Here is a 19,971-nt window from a genome sequence, read left to right as displayed (position 1 = left end):
AAGGAACTGATGGAGCTGAAAGCCAAGTTTTGAGAACTACGCGAAGATTGCAGAAGCCTCAGTAGCAGATGCGATCAACTGGGAGAAGGGGTATCGCTGATGGAAGATGAAATGAATGAAATGAAGAGAGAAGGGAAGTTTAGAGAAAAAAGAATAAAAAGAAATGAACAAAGCCTCCAAGAAATTTGGGACTATGTGAAAAGACCAAACCTACGTCTGATTGGTGTACCTGAAAATGACTGGGAGAATGGAACCAAGTTGGAAAACACTCTGCAAGATATTATCCAGGAGAACTTCCCCAATCTAGCAAGGCAGGCCAACATTCAGATTCAGGAAATACAGAGAACGCCACAAAGATACTCCTCGAGAAGAGCAACTCCAAGACACATAATTGTCAGATTCACCAAAGTTGAAATGAAGGAAAAAATGTTAAGGGCAGCCAGAGAGAAAGGTCGGGTTACCCACAAAGGGAAGCCCATCAGACTAACAGCTGATCTCTCGGCAGAAACTCTACAAGCCAGAAGAGAGTGGGGGCCGATATTCAACATTCTTAAAGAAAAGAATTTTCAACCCAGAATTTCCTATCCAGCCAAACTAAGCTTCATAAGTGAAGGAGAAATAAGATACTTTACAGACAAGCAAATGCTGAGTGATTTTGTCACCACCAGGCCTGCCCTAAAAGAGCTCCTGAAGGAAGCACTAAACATGGAAAGGAACAACCGGTACCAGCCACTGCAAAAACATGCCAAATTGTAAAGACCGTCGAGGCTAGGAAGAAACTGCATCAACTAACGAGCAAAATAACCAACTAACATCATAATGACAGGATCAGATTCACACATAACAATATTAACATTAAATGTAAATGGGCTAAATGCTCCAATTAAAAGACACAGACTGCCAAACTGGATAAGGAGTCAAGACCCATCAGTGTGCTGTATTCAGGAAACCCATCTCATGTGCAGAGACACACATAGACTCAAAATAAAGGGATGGAGGAAGATCTATCAAGCCAATGGAAAACAAAAAAAGGCAGGGGTTGCAATCCTAGTCTCTGATAAAATAGACTTTAAACCAACAAAGATCAAAAGAGACAAATAAGGCCATTACATAATGGTAAGGGGATCAATTCAACAAGAAGAGCTAACTATCCTAAATATATATGCACCCAACACAGGACCACCCAGATTCATAAAGCAAGTCCTGAGTGACCTACAAAGGGACTTAAACTCCCACACAATAATAATGGGAGATTTTAACACCCCACTGTCAACATTAGACAGATCAACGAAACAGAAAGTTAACAAGGATATCCAGGAATTGAACTCAGCTCTACATAAAGTGGACCTAATAGACATCTACGGAACTCTCCACCCCAAATCAACAGAATATACATTTTTTTCAGCACCACACCACACCTATTCCAAAATTGACCACATAGTTGGAAGTAAAGCTCTCCTCAGCAAATGTAAAAGAACAGAAATTATAACAAACTCTCTCTCAGACCACAGTGCAATCAAACTAGAACTCACGGTTAAGAAACCCACTCGAAACCACTCAACTACATGGAAACTGAACAACCTGCTCCTGAATGACTATTGGGTACATAAGGAAATGAAGGCAGAAATAAAGATGTTCTTTGAAACCAGCGAGAACAAAGACACAACATACCAGAATCTGTGGGACACGTTCAAAGCAGTGTGTACAGGGAAATATATAGCACTAAATGCCCACAAGAGAAAGCAGGAAAGATCCAAAATTGACACCCTAACATCACAATTAAAAGAACTAGAAAAGCAAGAGCAAACACATTCAAAAGCTAGCAGAAGGCTAGAAATAACTAAAATCAGAGCAGAACTGAAGGAAATAGAGACACAAAAAACCCTTCAAAAAATTAATGAATCCAGGAGCTGGTTTTTTGAAAAGATCAACAAAATTGATAGACCACTAGCAAGACTAATAAAGAAGAAAAGAGAGAAGAATCAAATAGATGCAATAAAAAACGAAAAAGGGGATATCACCACCGATCCCACAGAAATACAATCTACCATCAGAGAATACTACAAACACCTCTATGCAAATAAACTAGAAAATCTAGAAGAAATGGATAAATTCCTCGACAAATACACCCTCCCAAGACTAAATCAGGAAGAAGTTGAATCTCTCAATAGACCAATAACAGGTTCTGAAATTGTGGCAATAATCAATAGCTTACCAACCAAAAAGAGTCCGGGACCTGATGGATTCACAGCTGAATTCTACCAGAGGTACAAGGAGGAACTGGTACCATTCCTTCTGAAACTATTCCAATAGATAGAAAAAGAGGGAATCCTCCCTAACACATTTTATGAAGCCAGCATCGTCCTGATACCAAAGCCTGGCAGAGACATAACCAAAAAAGAGAATTTCAGACCAATATCCTTGATGAACATTGATGCAAAAATCCTCAATAAAATACTGGCAAACCGAATCCAGCAGCACATCAAAAAGCTTATCCACCATAATCAAGTGGGCTTCATCCCTGGGATGCAAGGCTGATTCAACATATGCAAATCAATAAATGTAATCCAGCATATAAACAGAACCAAAGACAAAAACCACATGATTATCTCAATAGATGCAGAAAAGGCCTTTGACAAAATTCAACAACTCTTCATGCTAAAAACTCTCAATAAATTAGGTATTGATGGGACGTATCTCAAAATCATAAGAGCTATCTACGAAAAACCCACAGCCAATATCATACTGAATGGGCAAAAACTGGAAGCATTCCCTTTGAAAACTGGCACCAGACAGGGATGCCCTCTCTCACCGCTCCTTTTCAACATAGTGCTGGAAGTTCTGGCCAGAGCAATCAGGCAGGAGAAGGAAATAAAGGGTATTCAATTAGGAAAAGAGGAAGTCAAATTGTCCCTGTTTGCAGATGACATGATTGTATATCTAGAAAACCCCATTGTCTCAGCCCAAAATCTCCTTAAGCTGATTAGCAACTTCAGCAAAGTCTCAGGATACAAAATCAATGTACAAAAATCACAAGCATTCTTGTACACCAATAACAGACAAACAGAGAGCCAAATCATGAGTGAACTCCCATTCACAATTGCTTCAAAGAGAATAAAATACTTAGGAATCCAACTTACAAGGGATGTGAAGGACCTCTTCAAGGAGAACTACAAACCACTGCTCAATGAAATAAAAGAGGATACAAACAAATGGAAGAACATTCCATGCTCATGGGTTGGAAGAATCAATATCGTGAAAATGGCCATACTGCCCAAGGTCATTTATAGATTCAATGCCATCCCCATCAAGCTACCAATGACTTTCTTCAAAGAATTGGAATAAACTACTTTAAAGTTCATATGGAACCAAAAAAGAGCCCGCATTGCCAAGTCAATCCTAAGCCAAAAGAACAAAGTTGGAGGCATCACGCTACCTGACTTCAAACTATACTACAAGGCTACAGTAACCAAAACAGCATGGTACTGGTACCACAACAGAGACATAGATCAATGGAACAGAACAGAGCCCTCAGAAATGATGCCACATATCTACAACTATCTGATCTTTGACAAACCTGACAAAAACAAGAAATGGGGAAAGGATTCCCAATTTAATAAATGGTGCTGGGAAAACTGGCTAGCCATATGTAGAAAGCTGAAACTGGATCCCTTCCTTACACCTTATACAAAAATTAATTCAAGATGGATTAAAGACTTACATGTTAGACCTAAAACCATAAAAACCCTAGAAGAAAACCTAGGCAATACCATTCAGGACATAGGCATGGGCAAGGACTTCATGTCTAAAACACCAAAAGCAATGGCAACAAAAGCCAAAATTGACAAATGGGATCTAATTAAACTAAAAAGCTTCTGCACAGCAAAAGAAACTACCATCAGAGTGAACAGGCAACCTACACAATGGGAGAAAATTTTTGCAACCTACTCATCTGACAAAGGGCTAATATCCAGAATCTACAATGAACTCAAACAAATTTACAAGAAAAAAACAAACAACCCCATCAAAAAGTGGGCAAAGGACATGAACAGACACTTCTCAAAAGAAGACATTTATGCAGCCAAAAAACACATGAAGAAATGCTCCTCATCACTGGCCATCAGAGAAATGCAAATCAAAACCACAGTGAGATACCATCTCACACCAGTTAGAATGGCCATCATTAAAAAGTCAAGAAACAACAGGTGCTGGAGAGGATGTGGAGAAATAGGAACACTTTTACACTGTTGGTGGGACTGTAAACTAGTTCAACCATTGTGGAAGTCAGTGTGGCGATTCCTCAGGGATCTAGAACTAGAAATACCATTTGACCCAGCCATCCCATTACTGGGTATATACCCAAAGGACTATAAATCATGCTGCTATAAGGACCCATGCACACGTATGTTTACTGCGGCACTATTCACAATAGCAAAGAGTTGGAACCAACCCAAATGTCCAACAACAATAGACTGGATTAAGAAAATGTGGCACATATACACCATGGAATACTATGCAGCCATAAAAAATGATGAGTTCGTGTCCTTTGTAGGGACATGGATGAAACTGGAAAACATCATTCTCAGTAAACTATCGCAAGGACAAAAAACCAAACACTGCATGTTCTCACTCACAGGTGGGAATTGAACAATGAGAACTCAGGAACACAGGAAGGGGAACATCACACTCCGGGGACTGTTGTGGGGTGGGAGGAGGGGGGAGGGACAGCATTCGGAGATATACCTAATGCTAAATGACGAGTTAATGGGTGCAGGAAACCAACATGGCACATGGATACATATGTAACAAATCTACACATTGTGCACATGTACCCTAAAACCTAAAGTATAAAAAAAAAAAAAAAAAAAAAAACTTTTGTAAAAAAAAAAAAAAGAGGGGGAATAAGACAAAAAAAGAGCCGGCACAACCCCAAATATCAGAAGGCGTGGATACGTGTCACTTAGCCTGTCTTCTCAGCAACTCTACCCACCATGCTCACTGGGAGATCTGTACTCTGACAATCAACACAGTGTTACTTGCTGAACAAAATCTTGTGGGTTTTTGTTGTTGTTGTTGTTGCTGTTCCTGAACCAGAACTCACACAATTTCCCTCATTTAAAGCCCTCTTTCCTCTGCCCTTCTGACCAGTCCTTCCATATCAAGATCAGCACCTAGTATACTATAAGACCTTAACAGATACTTGCTATTATGAGTTGAACTGCATTCCCACCCTCAAAAGATATGTTGAAATCCTAACCTCTGGTACCTGTGTATATGACCTTATTTTTGAACGGGGCCACTGCAGAATAATTTGTGAGGTTAAGATGAGCAGTTACTAGAGTAGGGTGCACTCTAAATCCAATATGACTGATGTCCTTATGAGAAGAGGGAAATTTGGGCATCGACATACACCCATGCAGAGAAGAATATCATGTGACAATGGTGACAGACATTGAAGTGCTACGGCAACACCCGGGGCTACTAAAATCTAGAAAATGTAAGGAAGTATCTTCCCCTAGGGGCTACAAATGGCCCTGCCATCACTGCAGTCTTCTAGTCTCCAGAACTATGAGACGATAAATGTTTGTCATTTAAGCCACCTGGTTTGTGGTACTATTTTACAGCAGCCCTAGCAACCTGATACACTTATTAATTGAAATAGTCAAATAAAATCATTCCTCTTCACTGCCCTCCACTGTTGGTCCTAGGCAGATGATGACATCCTAACGAGGGCTGACACAAACAACCTGTCTGATAGGATAATAGTGATAACTGCCCCTATTTATCCAGGGTTCTATCTGCTAAGCACTAGATATTATTTCATGTTATCCGCACAATGATTTTCAATGCATTTGTTTCATTTGTGACTCACAATGACACTATGAGGTAGAGACTATTATTATCCCCATTTCACATGTGAGGAAACTGAGGACCAGAGAAGGACTTTCCCCAGAGTTCCAAAGCAAATAAATGGTAGAGCCAGCGTTGGCCCACTCCAAATCATGTGCTCTTCACTGCCAGGTTCAAGTTTTCATTTATCCACACCTATTTTTTGTCAGGCTTGTCCAATTTTGTTCAGTGTTATGTTTCTTCCTGTGCATACATTTTCCTTTGCATTTTGGAATGTCTCACTTTGATATGTAAAATATACACCCAAAAGAAAGTTGCCCTTCACCAAGTGGATTCTTTACAGATAAACTTTAAGCCTATAATGTCAAGAGGCAGTTAGACAGACATGTTATAAACCCTGGTGGCTTTAAACAACTAAACTACCTGAGGCAAGGAAACTATCCCAGGGTGCAAATGAAGGTAATATCTATATCTCATATCTCTATGGAGGACAAATATCTCTATGAACCCTCCATAGAAATATGAGATATGGATATAGATATGTTTTATCCTTCTGAGTATATTTGAAAACATTTAGAAAAGAATGATTCTAGATCCATTTCAAAACTGCAACTCCCAGGACTTGCCTTGGAAAGCAAAGCAAGTGATAAATTGCAAGTCTCACTTAAATTGCCACCCTCTTACTTGACAATGTAAATAAAATGTTCTTCTGTGAATGAAGATGTAGGAGTCAGAATAGCATGACAAATATCTGTTTATATAGTTATTATCAAAATATTACTAACAAATATGCTTCCACCATCTTTTTGGGAGTAACTGATGGCAACATTAGTGTTTAATTTTGTACATGAGATAAAAAGCACTGAGGAATAGCACGTGTTGCTCTTTCTATCACTATTATCATTGTTACTCATAATAAACATTTATGGAGCACCAACTATAGATACTTATAAGCCCAAAGGGGAAAAACGAAGATAGAATTGACAAGAGTTATAGGTAAAAGATTAAATATATATATATCTCTATATGAATATGGATATATGATTGATTGAAGGAAGGAAGGAAGAAAGGGGGAGGATGGGCACGAGGAAAGAAGAAAGGAAGAAAGGAAGGGAAGGAAGGAGAGAGGGAGGAAGACAATGTACATTGGCGCATGGTTTCTTTAAACATTCCCAGAAAACTAGACCTACATTTCTATAAGTGGTCGAGCCACAACTTTTCCCCACCAAAATTAAATAAGTAAATTTCCTTCAAAGCAGAACTCAGCAGCCACTTCAGCAAGGTGAATTACTGTAGTTGGAGTATATTATGCTCATAGATCTCACTGAGGAACCAAGGAAAAAGTAGAGGAGGAAAAAAAGTGAGAGTTGAAAAAAATTAGAGAAAGACACAAGAGAACACAGAGGGAAATAGAGAGTAGAGTTGGGGGAATGGAAGAGACTGGGAGTGCAAATGGTGGCAATGGTCTAACTGATGTAAATGGGCAAAGTGAGTGGTTATCTTTAGCATTCTACATACCCATTGCCAAGCATCCCTCATTATAGGTCTGTATTTCTTAACATTCAGTGAGCACCTACTACATGCCAGGAACTCTGCTGGGCCCTCCATACGCTAAGTTTTGTTGTCATTGTTGCTGGTTAGAAAGCAACAAATCTAGCTGATAATAAAGAAGCTAATTCTGACTTCAAACTCAACCCCATGTTGTTGGCCTGCACCATCCATTCTGGAACATGTGAGCACTTAAATAGCAGACAAATAGGCTGTTTTGTTATTGTTGTTTGTTTTGATCCCCACGACCACTTAGTAAGTTAGAGATAATTATCCCTATTTGGTAGACGAGAAAATGGACATTATCCTTCACTGAAGTCTCAGAATGACATTCAGTTTGCTTCTGTTCACTTTCTGACGTGAGAATCTCAGATCCAATCCATTATGCTGTGGTTGTCCTTAGTTCCAAACGGGACAGTCAGTGAAGCATTCTGACTACCCTGAGGCCTTTAACTGGGGTTTGTCTCAGTTTCCTTACTTAGTGAGAAGGAAATCCATACAATTTTACCTCTAAGGAACTGCATTTAAATCAGTGCTTTGGATATCTTTAAGCCAAAGGAAATACCTCACTGTGATCAAGGACTCATTTGTAAAGAGGGAGAAACGCTACTTGTTAAGCCATTGGCTGATTGTAGACCTTCTACAGCCAACTCATATTGCCTACCTTCATCCTGAAGAAGGACTGAAATGCTTGGTGCCTCCTTTTGAACTTCATGGATCAAGAAAGAGGGGTGAAGCATATCTTTCATCTGGGATAGATAGATGGGCCACTGTGGCAACCCTCCTCTGGGTTGCCACAACCAAAACTCACCTTAATATCCCAGACTGCCCCAAAACTGTTGTGGAATCACCATGTTCTTTATTCTAGGTCACAATAAATAAGCCAATTATGACACCATCTCAATTTAAACTCTGTTTTGTTAGCTTCCTCCATCCATTCTTAGACACCTGAGTACTCAAACCATCAAACAGTGTGCATGGCAAATCATGGGACACTGTAAACCATTACCTCATGACAATAATTCAAAATACAGTTGGTTTATTTATCCATTCACTCACCCTAGCCTAACTAACTATGCTCCTACTGTGTGTATAGAACTCTGCTCAGTGCCAGGGATACAGAGATGAATAAAACAGGTTTCCCTTTTCTCAGGGGGCTCAGAGACTCCACATGTGTACTATCATAAAACAAAAAATAATTATAAATATGCAAACACACATAGAAGGAGAGAGGTTTTAGGTTTTCTTGATAACCGCTTTTATGTTTGAAGACCAATAGTAATACTTTCTATTTATGAAATTGTACTTTTCAAAGCAGTTATATACCTTTGATTCATATGAACTTCACAGTGACCCAGTTAGATAGGCAGGGACGATATCATTTCTAACTTGAAGATAAAGAACCTGCAGCTCTGAGGTTAAGTGTCTTGCCCAAGGTTGTACATATTATAAATACAAGTGTTGGGCCCCAAATCCACGCTTCTAGTCCTAGGTCCATTGCCCTTCCCAGTTCACATCATTGCTTCGCTCAATTATTTATAAGTGTTTCTGAAAAGGAAATGATGACCCTGTGCTCATTTTGTGGGGTCAGAGGAGACCTGAGAATGCAACAGTGGATGATTATCCATGATTATGTTTTCTTCAAAAGCATCTGAGAACAGAGGGACACGATCTCTCTCTAAATGAATTCACTTTTTCTTTTGCATGTCTGTTTTATTTAATTTATTCTCACATACAGATTCACTGAAATAATATCCCTTTAAATTTTTGGGAACCTTAACCTTTCTTCACTGATGTTACAAAAGGTAAGTCCACACTCCTTTATATGAGATAAAATGTTACTGAAAAATACATTCTACTCATAATACGTTAAAAAAAAAAAACTAAGGGGAAATATCATGTAAAGGAACCTCATAGTCAAAAGAAATAATGTATGATCAAATTCTGGGCCTTGGGAAGTATCTGGAGTGATTTTTCTGCCTTTTCCCTTCTTTTCCTCACCACTGCCAGTACCATCATCACTGCAACTTTGGGCAGGTAACTAACTGTGGGCAATTTTAGCCAGTGGTGTCTAAAACAGCAGGTGAATGAGGAAGACCAAGGCTGCCTCTGTTCCTATTGCCCTTCCTTTACTCACATCCAGGCACATTGCCTCCTTCCTGTTCTCTGAACACACCAGGCAATGCCCCTTCTTATGACCCTTTGAATGGCTGCCCCCGCTACCTGGTATGTTTGCAGCTCAGGTGGCACCTGTTCAGTGATACCCTTCAAAATTGCACCCCAATTCTGCAATCCAGGTCCTCCTTGACCTGCTCTATGTTTTCAAATGTAGGTAACACTACAAGACATAAAATTAAACACCAACCATTTTAAGTGTGTAATTCAGTGGCATTAAGTACACTCACAATGTTAAGTGAACATCACCACTGTCTGATTCTTAAACATTTTCATCACCCGAAAAGGAGAGACTCTACATATTAAGCAGTTACTCTGTGTTCCCCATCCCCTAGCCTCTGGTAACTGATAATCTGCTTTCTGTCTCTAGGGACTTGCTTATTTCTGAATGTTTCATATTAATGAAATAACATATGTGACGTTTTGTTTCGAACCTCTTTCAGTTAGCCTAATGTTGTTATGGTTCATCTATGTTGTGGTATGTATTCGTACTTCATTCATTTACATGGCTGAATAATATTCTACTGTATGGATAGACCATATTTTGTGTATTCATTTATCCATTGATGGAGATTTGAGATGTTTCCACTTTGGGGCTATTATGAATAATGCTATTACGAACATCTGCGTGCGATTTTTCTGTGTGGACGTACGGTTTCAGTTCTCTTAAATGTATACCTAGAAGTGTAACTGTTGAGTCATATGATATCTTTATGTTTAACTTTTTGCAGAATTGCCAGACTGTTTTCCTTTTTTTCCTGTAGCACTTAGCATGCTTGAACATACTATACTTTCCTTATTGTGCTTATCATTTATTATCTGTCTCCTCCCTCTAAAATATAACCTCCACATGGGCAAGAATTTAGTTTGCCGTGTTCCTTGATGGATCCCCAGTGTCTACAATAGTGTGTGGCACATAAAGGTGTCCAAGAACTATTTGTGAGAGAAAGAAGGAAGAGAGAGGCCAAAAGAGGCATCTGTGGTGAGTGGGGAGAGCAAGTAGTTAAGTCAGTATTCCTATGTAAGAGTATATATAGATAAGGTAACTGAGAGAGGGGCTCCCTGCATTTAGAAATCCCCTCTGATATGCAATCTCAACACCTTGAGTTGTAATTCCTTGAGAAATTAAAACAAGACACTGTAGCAGAGCCATCCATAGTAAACTCAGAAAGAAAATGGCCTGCCACCCTGTATGTCATGGGAAAATATATGTAGGACCAATAATGACAAATCTAGAAATACTCCCCCAACCAAGGTTGTTCATATCACCTGAAATAAGAAGTTAAGGAAATAAGGAAGCTCATCTTACACTGGCATAGATTCTTCTATGAGAAGACATTTGTTTAAAATTAAGTTGTAGGGTCCAACGTTCTCTCTTTTGATTCTTCCCTGGGGGCACTAGGAGTATAGTATAGAAATGTGTTCAGTGTAGCACTGTTTCCAACAGCCAAAAAACTGGAAACAACTCCAGTGTCCTCCAACAAGGGGATGGCACAATAAACAGTGCATTATCATATTTAATAGCATAGAATTTGGGAAAGCTGGTCAAAGGATTGAGTTAAAGCCAGTAGATTACTATGACATATAGTTAGCTGAAAACAGCAACACTTACTATATATGTACACACAGACACACACACATATATATGTATATATAACTATTTAGGTAAAATGCACCTATGCAAAATAATATATATGATGTGGTTGTGAATACACACACACACACACACAGAGAGAGAGAGAGAGAGAGAGAGAGAGAGAGAAATGATGCTTTGAAGGCATCAAATTCATAGCGGTTTTTATCTACAAAAGCAGGAGAAGGGACAAGAATTTCAGACAGAAGCAAAAGGGCACTTGAGGCTTATCTGTAGTGTTTGTGTTTAATCATGTATTCCTGTACTCCTTGAGTAATTAAAACATTTTAAATGTATGGGATCATCATTTCCTGTGGGAAATCAGAGAAGATAATTGTATGAAAACTTTGGGACCCCTAGAAAATTAGACTGCAAAGTAAGTGTATCTGAACTTGACTTGGTTCTTATGAAGTAGATTAAACAAATTCATACCTATGCTGTTGACCAGTGAATTCATCCATCTGGATTCAAGTCTGTAAGTAGAACGCTTTTGACTACAATTAAAACCTCATGGTTTCTCTTTGGACATACGTTTTCAAATGGCCCCTGTCATCCTCATATTGGGATATGTGCAAGAGACTTCTCTGTGGTCTGCTCCACATCATTAGAAGAGGTCAAGTCTGGCAGCGACAGGAGAGAGCTATGCTTGGAATCATCCAGAGCATGCACGCATGTGTGTGTGTATGTCTGTGTGTGCCAGCAAGCACACACTAGTGGGAGTGGAATGGTGTACATATACGTGCTGATCTGGGGCTTTCTTGATGGATTACTTGCTGAACTTCTTCCCCTTTGCTTGTACACCTAACCAGAAACTAAATCTAGTGACATTAAAGGTGCTAAAAGAACATGCTTACTAATTGCTTGATAGGGAACATGCCTACATTTTTATAAATTGCTTGATAAGAAACTCACATCACTTGCTGCTCTGCAAACATAATGTGTCCTTTCCCTTGTTAGCGCTTCTATCAACGTCATTCTCCCAACCAGACTACCTTTCATCCTAGTGTTCAAGGTCTGCTGTTCAAGGTCCTGGGATGCTTCCTTGAACCCCACCTCTGCAGTGACGACATTCCTGGTTTTTCCTGGCAGACACCGTCAACTCATTTTTGAACTTTCACTCTCCTCTTCCCTTTATTTTATTTTTATTTCTCTGATTTCTGTCTTCAGCCTCATTTCCCACATCATCAAGACTTTAAACTACTCAACAGGAGGGACTGTGACCTACTTGGCCCAGACCCCTGCACACAGTAGGTATATAGCAAATGTTTGTTCTCACATTTATTCATTCTTTCAACAAATATGCAGTAAGCATTTGCTCTGTGTCCAACACTGTGATGGTTAACTTGATGTGTCAATCTGGCTAGGGATACAGAAGTGAATGAGACAGAGGAAGCTCCTGACATTCTGCAGGCGACATCTTAGGAGGAAGGAGACTATCAACAGGCCATTGGCATAAAATTTTGGTTCCCAGTAAATTTTTTGTGTTGTAGCCATGGTATATACTTGTTCATTTTGAAGACACTGCACGACTTCCACAAAACACAGTACTGCACAGAGTAGGTACTCCAGGGGCACTGAATCTGACTGAACTAAGCTAGCATTATTATTATCAAACTCAACTGTGCCAAAGCAGTAAGAATAAACATGATGAACATACTGCAGGTCAGCCTTGAGTTTCAGAGTTTTCTATCTTAAAAAATGAGCATCATAAACTAAATCCACAACATAGGAATGCAAATATTAGCCTTAGATGGAAAACAAAGTCTAAAAGAGCGTATTTTAAATTAATTAGGGAATAATCAATTATACATAAAGACACATACCCTAAATCTTACTTTAAAAAAGTGGTCAATATATTTTATATTCCTAGTACCACAAGCAATTAATCCAAGGTTTACATATTTCTTCAATCAAGATACAACATGTCAACAACTGCAGTTAAATGCATCATAGAAATGGAATGCTCTTGCAGAAGGTTTCATTAAGTTTAACATGATTTACAGAACTTAAGACACATTGCTGGGAGATTTTTATAACACTGCAGGAAGTACTCCAGGGATATCTTGACCCACTTGAAATTATTTTAGCTGCACTATTACCTGGGTCACAACTGATGGTAGCATATATCAATTACATTGCAGTCATTTAAAACATGCTTCCATGCATCTGGTCATCGAAAGATTCACTTCTTTGCATTTTCATACCCTGAAAGAACCATTGTAATGGAACTTCTTAAACAGACTAACTCATTTACCTCAGTAGGGCCCCTACAAGACATGCTACTAGGAAATATGCCCCTTAAGACTGCAAATGTCCCCTTCGTGCATTTCTGAGGAGGCCAATTTTTCAATCCTCTTCCTGCTTTCTTCCCAATCTCTTTTATTTGAGAACTGACTACCACACATTGATTTTTGGACTCAAGAGTCAATAACTGGGCAGCCTTTTCAAGTTTATTCCTGCCAATGGATAGAAGAGATAGAGATGCCTATAATTAGGCTGACTGCAAGTGGTTTTGGAACATAATTTATTTTTCAGAAATTTTGTATGTTGGGTGAAATAGGAAGTACTGGAAATCCCATACTGAAGGTATTTTCTGTAAAATTTATTGCTAATTATTTAATCAGGGCACATTATGCATTCTTCACTGCAAGACCAACCTCCCCCAACACTGAAGGTGCTAGCCCTAAGAGACATAAGTTTTATAAAATCCCATTATCGAAATTTACTATATCATATCAAGAGAAATGACGAAATTTGATGCATTTCTATAACCACCAAAGTGCGATGCAAAGGTGCCTCACTCGTGCTGCTCAAAACCCTCCAATGGCTCTCCATGTCACTTAGAGTAAAATCCAGGGCCCTTATAAATGGTCTGCAAGATGCTGCTCCAAGACCTGTTCTCTACCTACCCAAAACGGAAACAACTTTCCCCTCCCTATCTCATCTGCTGCCATTCTCCCCTTTGAGTACTCTGCTCCAGCCTCTGTGGCCTGTTTATATTTTTCAGACATCCTTTGCACTTGCTGTTCCCCTTGTTTGGAAGGCTCTTCCCACACATAGTCCATGGCTTGCTTCCTCATTCCTTCAAGTCTTTGTTCAAATGTCACATCAGTTAGGCCTCTCCTAACCACTCTTAGAAATTGAGCCCCTGAGCCATTCTCTAACACCCTCGCTGATTTCATGTTTTTAATAGCACTTGTCATCATCCTACATATTGTATATTTTACATACTTATTTTCATTATTCTCTGATACCCATCTGCCACCGCTTCAGGGATGCAAGTTTGAAGACGGCAGAGTCCTGACTTGTTTTATTCATTATTATGTCCCTAGAACCTAGAACAGTGACCAGTCCATAGTAGGTACACAATAAATGTCGCTGAATGTGTGAATGAATGAGTATAAATGCACAACAGCCTCTCTCTTCAAATGAAACATTTCATTATATATTGTATTTCTGACATTTCATTGTATATTGAATTCATTGCATATTGAGTTTTATACTCATTAAAAACTATACATAATAGCCTGTTTTTCCTTTATTTTTAATTGAGGGAGGGGTTGCCCAGTCTGACCATTGCCCATCTTTCAGGGAAGGATTCCAAACCAAAGAGGCTGTTCTAGACAAAGAAACATACACTATGTGATCTTTTAAAATTTGTGTTCTTTTCCCTAGGAAAAGAGACCTTCTTCACTGTCTTGAGGGGAGTGAATAGATTTTTTATATATGAAATTCTACTTTACAACTTTACAAATGCAATATAATGTTATTCTTTGAAAATCAGGGTTTTTCAGGAACATAATCTTTAAATATAATACCTTGGGTTTGGCATACAGCAACATTCCCAAGGCACAAGAATTCTTGGTATTGAGGATAAACATAGACTCTATACTTCCAAATCCTATGTTTATCTTTTACATTGGCAAATTGAACAAATAGTAGAATAAAATCCTGCCAAAATAACCTGAGACCACCCTTTCATGTGAAGATGGAGGCAGATGTGACTGCATGCTTTAAACCATTACTTGTATTCATGTCTGTTTATTGTGTGTGGATCACACCAGAGAGATGCTTCTTACCAATGCCCACAGACTGTAGCACAGCATCGAGATGAGCAACCACCATCACCACTACAAAAATCCAAAGGAGGAGATGAAGCAGGGAATGAGTGAGGGAGGAAAGGCGGATACAAGATCATATGGCAGAGGGCTCTTAAACCACACAAAATATTCAGAAGAAAATGTAGAACATATTTCTCTATCACAAGGCATGTGTTGAATGACACAAGATGGGCCTAGAACATACTACCTTTTAAGCAGTAGTAGTGCCTCAGTACAATTGATGAAGTGCTTCCATTTAAAGTTATTAATTAGGACAATGGCTTGAACTCAATAAAAGAAATATATTGGGCCGGGCGCGGTGGCTCACGCTTGTAATCCCAGCACTTTGGGAGGCCGAGGCGGGCGGATCACGAGGTCAGGAGATCGAGACCACGGTGAAACCCCGTCTTTACTAAAAATACAAAAAAAAATTAGCCGGGCGTGGTGGCGGGCGCCTGTAGTCCCAGCTACTCGGAGAGGCTGAGGCAGGAGAATGGCGTGACCCCGGGAGGCGGAGCTTGCAGTGAGCCGAGATTGCGCCACTGCACTCCAGCCTGGGCGACAGAGCGAGACTCCGTCTCAAAAAAAAAAAAAAAAAAAAAAGAAAAGAAATATATTGGATAAAAAGAAAAGCTGAACCATATTGCCTTCATTAGCATAAAATCTTCCAGGTTCCCCTATATACTTTCCAAGGGGAATGAGGAGATGCCTCAATTTTAACCAAATTTTTATAGTTTTAGAGCAGGCATGGTTATGCATGAATTTCAGAATACATTTACTCGAAAATTCATTATATGAAACATTTAGCCCATGAATAAATTAGAGACTCTGAAATACAGTGCAATAAAACTTTTGCTGCTAGAAGAATTTTTATAGGTGAAATAATGTGAAAATTAGTAACATCAAATACGATTCCCCTTAACCTAGACTAGTCCCACACACAATTATTTTGACATGGTCTGTCATACATAATAATGTAGATTTTCTAATAATGCTAGAGAAAAGACTTGTAACAATTCTTACCAGAATTTAGAAATACATGATGAATCATTGGGTAAGAAAAATGGCAGTTTATCCATTTTACAAAATGATTTTTTTCCAGAGCTGAATTGGATTCTAGCCTTTGTTCTCCATTAGAAAAATTTTTAACTATGATATATTCAAGCAAAGGAAAAACTATTCTACATAGAGAAAATTTCTTCATCCTTTATTTACTGAGTTGCTCTTGACTCTATACTTGGCAAATTAAGCATTTTAATGATAATATTTGACTATGGTTGGCACATTTAAACACATGGTAACGCAAGTAATTTAATCAGGTATAATTCATTACAGAAAAAGGTTTCTAAATAATTAAACAATATATGAAAATGGTGATCAGTAAGAGTATTAAAATGAGCCCAGTCCAGCCGTTATTTTTAAGATAGATAATTCTTACAGTTCATCCAGTCAGCTGACCTTGGCCCAACCTATGAAACTGGTAATATTTCACAGATTCAAAAAAACGTGAAATTTGCCTCCAAGGGCTATGACGTATACCTAGGGCAAATAAATCATGGTTTAAACTGAATTTAACAGAAAAAGAAACATAAACCCATTGTGCAAATTATCTACATGAGGTTAATGCACTACTCTAACAAATTTTCCAAAAATCAACATATATTTTATTTCTCAATGTGTTTTATATTAGACTTTTTGTTTCATGTGACAAAAAAGTAAAATTTTGGAAATAGATAATGATGATGGTTATACAATATTGCAAACATACTTAATGCCACTGAATTGTACACTAAAAATGGTTAAAATGGTAAATTTGATGTTATATATGTTTTGCCACAAGAATAAATATGTAATGCTATGTTATTTATAAAATCATAAGAATTTAAATGTTTCCATTTGTCTAAGCAGAAAGATGGAGCAGAAGACTAGAAAAATTATAAGTATTGCTCTCAAATCTATATTGCCTATATGATGAATGGAAGCTGCTATCTAGGGAGGCAGAGAGGAAGGGGCCAGAGAATCATCCATTTTGAAAGAGATCCATTTTATCACTGCATATATTTTAAGAGCCTTATTTGTCTTCAGTTCTGTTGTGCCATTTTTTAATCCAAGTCAGTGATGCAATGAGAATAACCTGATCAAGTTCATCACTAGTTGAATGAGTAATTTCTAATTGGAATCTTCCTCTTAGAAATTGTGTCTGGCTTTGGGCAATTTACTTTATTTAACAGGGTCTCCATTTCTGAATCTGTTGAGTAAGGGATTTTTCCAGTCTAAATAGCCCATGACTATTCTGGGTTCTGTGATCATCATCATTAAGTGATGATTTTTAGATTAAGTATTTATAGGTTATGAACCTATTCTTATTTTAGGCTTTCTCAATTTATACTAGGTTTATCACTGACTCAGGGCCATTAAGTACCTTTGAAAAGCCCTCTAAAGAGAGTTTATCTTAAAACCCTGCCTTCCAGCAGTTCAAGTATTACAATTCCCATTTTACAGGCCAGACAATTGAAGCGAGATAGGTAGTAATGCCTTCCTGACTTCAGAGAACATGCAAACTTTGGAATAAGTACTCAATCCAGTTCTCCTGACCACTAGTATGTTACCCTTTCTACCATGCCACACTGTCTATGTGTGTGCACTTGCCTGCGAGTGTGTGTATATGTGTATCTCACAGTTCAAACAGCAAAGTCACCGTAAAAAGCAAATCCTCTACTACGTACTTTATACTGTAATATTTGTTGAGTGATTACAATGTATCATACACTACTCAAAGGATTTAACACGATTATATAATTTTATCCTTATACTGTAACTCCATGAGATAGGTACGATTATAATTTTGCAAAGGTGACAAAAAGCATATTGTATTTTTCCTTTGGTGAGCACTCACATTAAACACACTAATTTATACATTCAATACATTGACATTTATTGTGTGCCAACGACTGTTCTAGGTGCCAAGGATGTGTAAGAGACATCCTTAAAAATAGTCATTCTAGGCTGGGCGCGGTGGCTCACGCTTGTAATCCCAGCACTTTGGGAGGCCGAGGCGGGCGGATCACGAGGTCAGGAGATCGAGACCATGGTGAAACCCCGTCTCTACTAAAAATACAAAAAATTAGCCGGGCGTGGTGGCGGGCGCCTGTAGTCCCAGCTACTCGGAGAGGCTGAGGCATTAGAATGGCGTGAAGCCGGGAGGCGGAGCTTGCAGTGAGCCGAGATTGCGCCACTGCACTCCAGCCTGGGTGACAGAGCGAGACTCCGTCTCAAAAAAAAAAAAAAAAAAAAAAAAAAGTCATTCTAATCCTATCTTTTCCCATTCAAGTTAAAAGTGGTCAGGGAGGCAGTTAAATGACTGGCACATTTGGCAAGGCAGTCAATCCAAAATTTGATTAGCCTAAAAAATTTTTTTAGTATTTTATTGAATAAGTTTTATTCACAGAAAAATAAGCTTTAATCTACAATGAATGCCAGATTGTACAGCAGAAAGCAATTTTCTTAGTTTTCCACAATAATAGAAAGGTTCTTACTAAGTGGAAAAGCCACAAAATTATATTCACAAATATAATACTCTGTCTCAAAACATTTCACATGATTATTCACAATATTAATACAAAGAGATCAGTCATTCCGTCAGGTTAAAGTACAATGGTAATGGAAAAAATACAAAATCTAACATACATTACATTAAAACCTTTGTTACATCAAATCAAAAATGCAAATTTCTTACTAAATACAGAAAAATGGTAAAGTATATAGTAATTTAAAATATTTCATTAGTGATACGGAATAAGAAAGTGGTAAACTCCAAAAATCTATAGGCATATCTGCAAACTTCAGACTTCAAAATAGAATCTTACCACCCAAACATTAATGTAGCATTTGTCTAATTTTGTTTTGTTTTGTTTTTGAGACAGAGTCTCACTCTATCACCCAGGCTGGAGTGCGGTGGCGTGATCTTGGCTCACTGCAAACCTCCGCCTCCCAGGTTCAAGTGATTCTCCTGCCTCAGTCGCTCAAGTATCTGGGACTACATTTAAACAAACAAGTTGACCCATGAAATCTTGACCTGAAGTGATCCATTTTGCACCATATTACCATATTTCTAGTGACTGTAATATTTTCATTTAGATTAGAAGAAAGGCAAAGATTTAACCTGCTGGGGATTTTTTTGTTGCTTATATAGTTCCAATTGAGTTCAGCTGATCAAAGAATATGAGAATAAAGCTATTACTTGTAAGATTTACCTTTCACTTAGACCACAATGGTACATGTGAGTAGTTGTCGCTAATGGAGTGAGAGGAGGCAGCTTAAATCTTTGATTTAGCTCTTTTTTATTCCATGACATAACTTTCTAGCATGTTTTCAACATCTCTAGAATGGTTAAAGTGCACAGTTCAGACTCTAATATGTGCACATTTGCAAACAAGCTCATCTATAATATTCTGAAGATTTTTTAAAGATCCAATTACCAGAACATTTTGCAACAATGAGTGAGCAAGCATTAAAAAACAACAATTGAAATACTGGAGTACTAACAAGAATAAGCCAACAATTGTGGTTGCAAGTTAGTAGGATTTAAAAGATTTAGGGGGCTGCAGGGTAATTCCAACAGTATGCTTTGTTCTTTTTATTTTATGTGCTTATTTTATATTTGTG

At 38.3% G+C, this 19,971-nt stretch overlaps 1 protein-coding gene across 8 annotated transcripts in view; it reads right to left on the bottom strand.

Annotated features, from left to right (window-relative positions):
- Nucleotides 1–19,971, bottom strand: part of AFF2 (ALF transcription elongation factor 2) — a 509,233-nt gene that overhangs the window by 285,994 nt on the left and 203,268 nt on the right. The window contains exon 1 of one of the 8 annotated variants that reach the window (XM_055267801.2): nt 8,063–8,206. The exons of 6 other annotated variants lie outside the window; for them this stretch is intronic. In XM_055267801.2, the coding sequence (XP_055123776.1) occupies nt 8,063–8,113 (51 nt within the window). In that variant the 5' untranslated portion in view covers nt 8,114–8,206. Of the gene's footprint in view, nt 1–8,062; nt 8,207–19,971 lie in introns of those variants that run through there. One more of the 8 variants, XM_055267800.2, reaches the window with a different exon arrangement.

The sequence above is a fragment of the Symphalangus syndactylus genome, chromosome X (genome assembly GCF_028878055.3).
Source record: "Symphalangus syndactylus isolate Jambi chromosome X, NHGRI_mSymSyn1-v2.1_pri, whole genome shotgun sequence".
Lineage (NCBI taxonomy): Eukaryota > Metazoa > Chordata > Mammalia > Primates > Hylobatidae > Symphalangus > Symphalangus syndactylus.
This window is presented reverse-complemented; position numbering and strand designations above follow the sequence as displayed.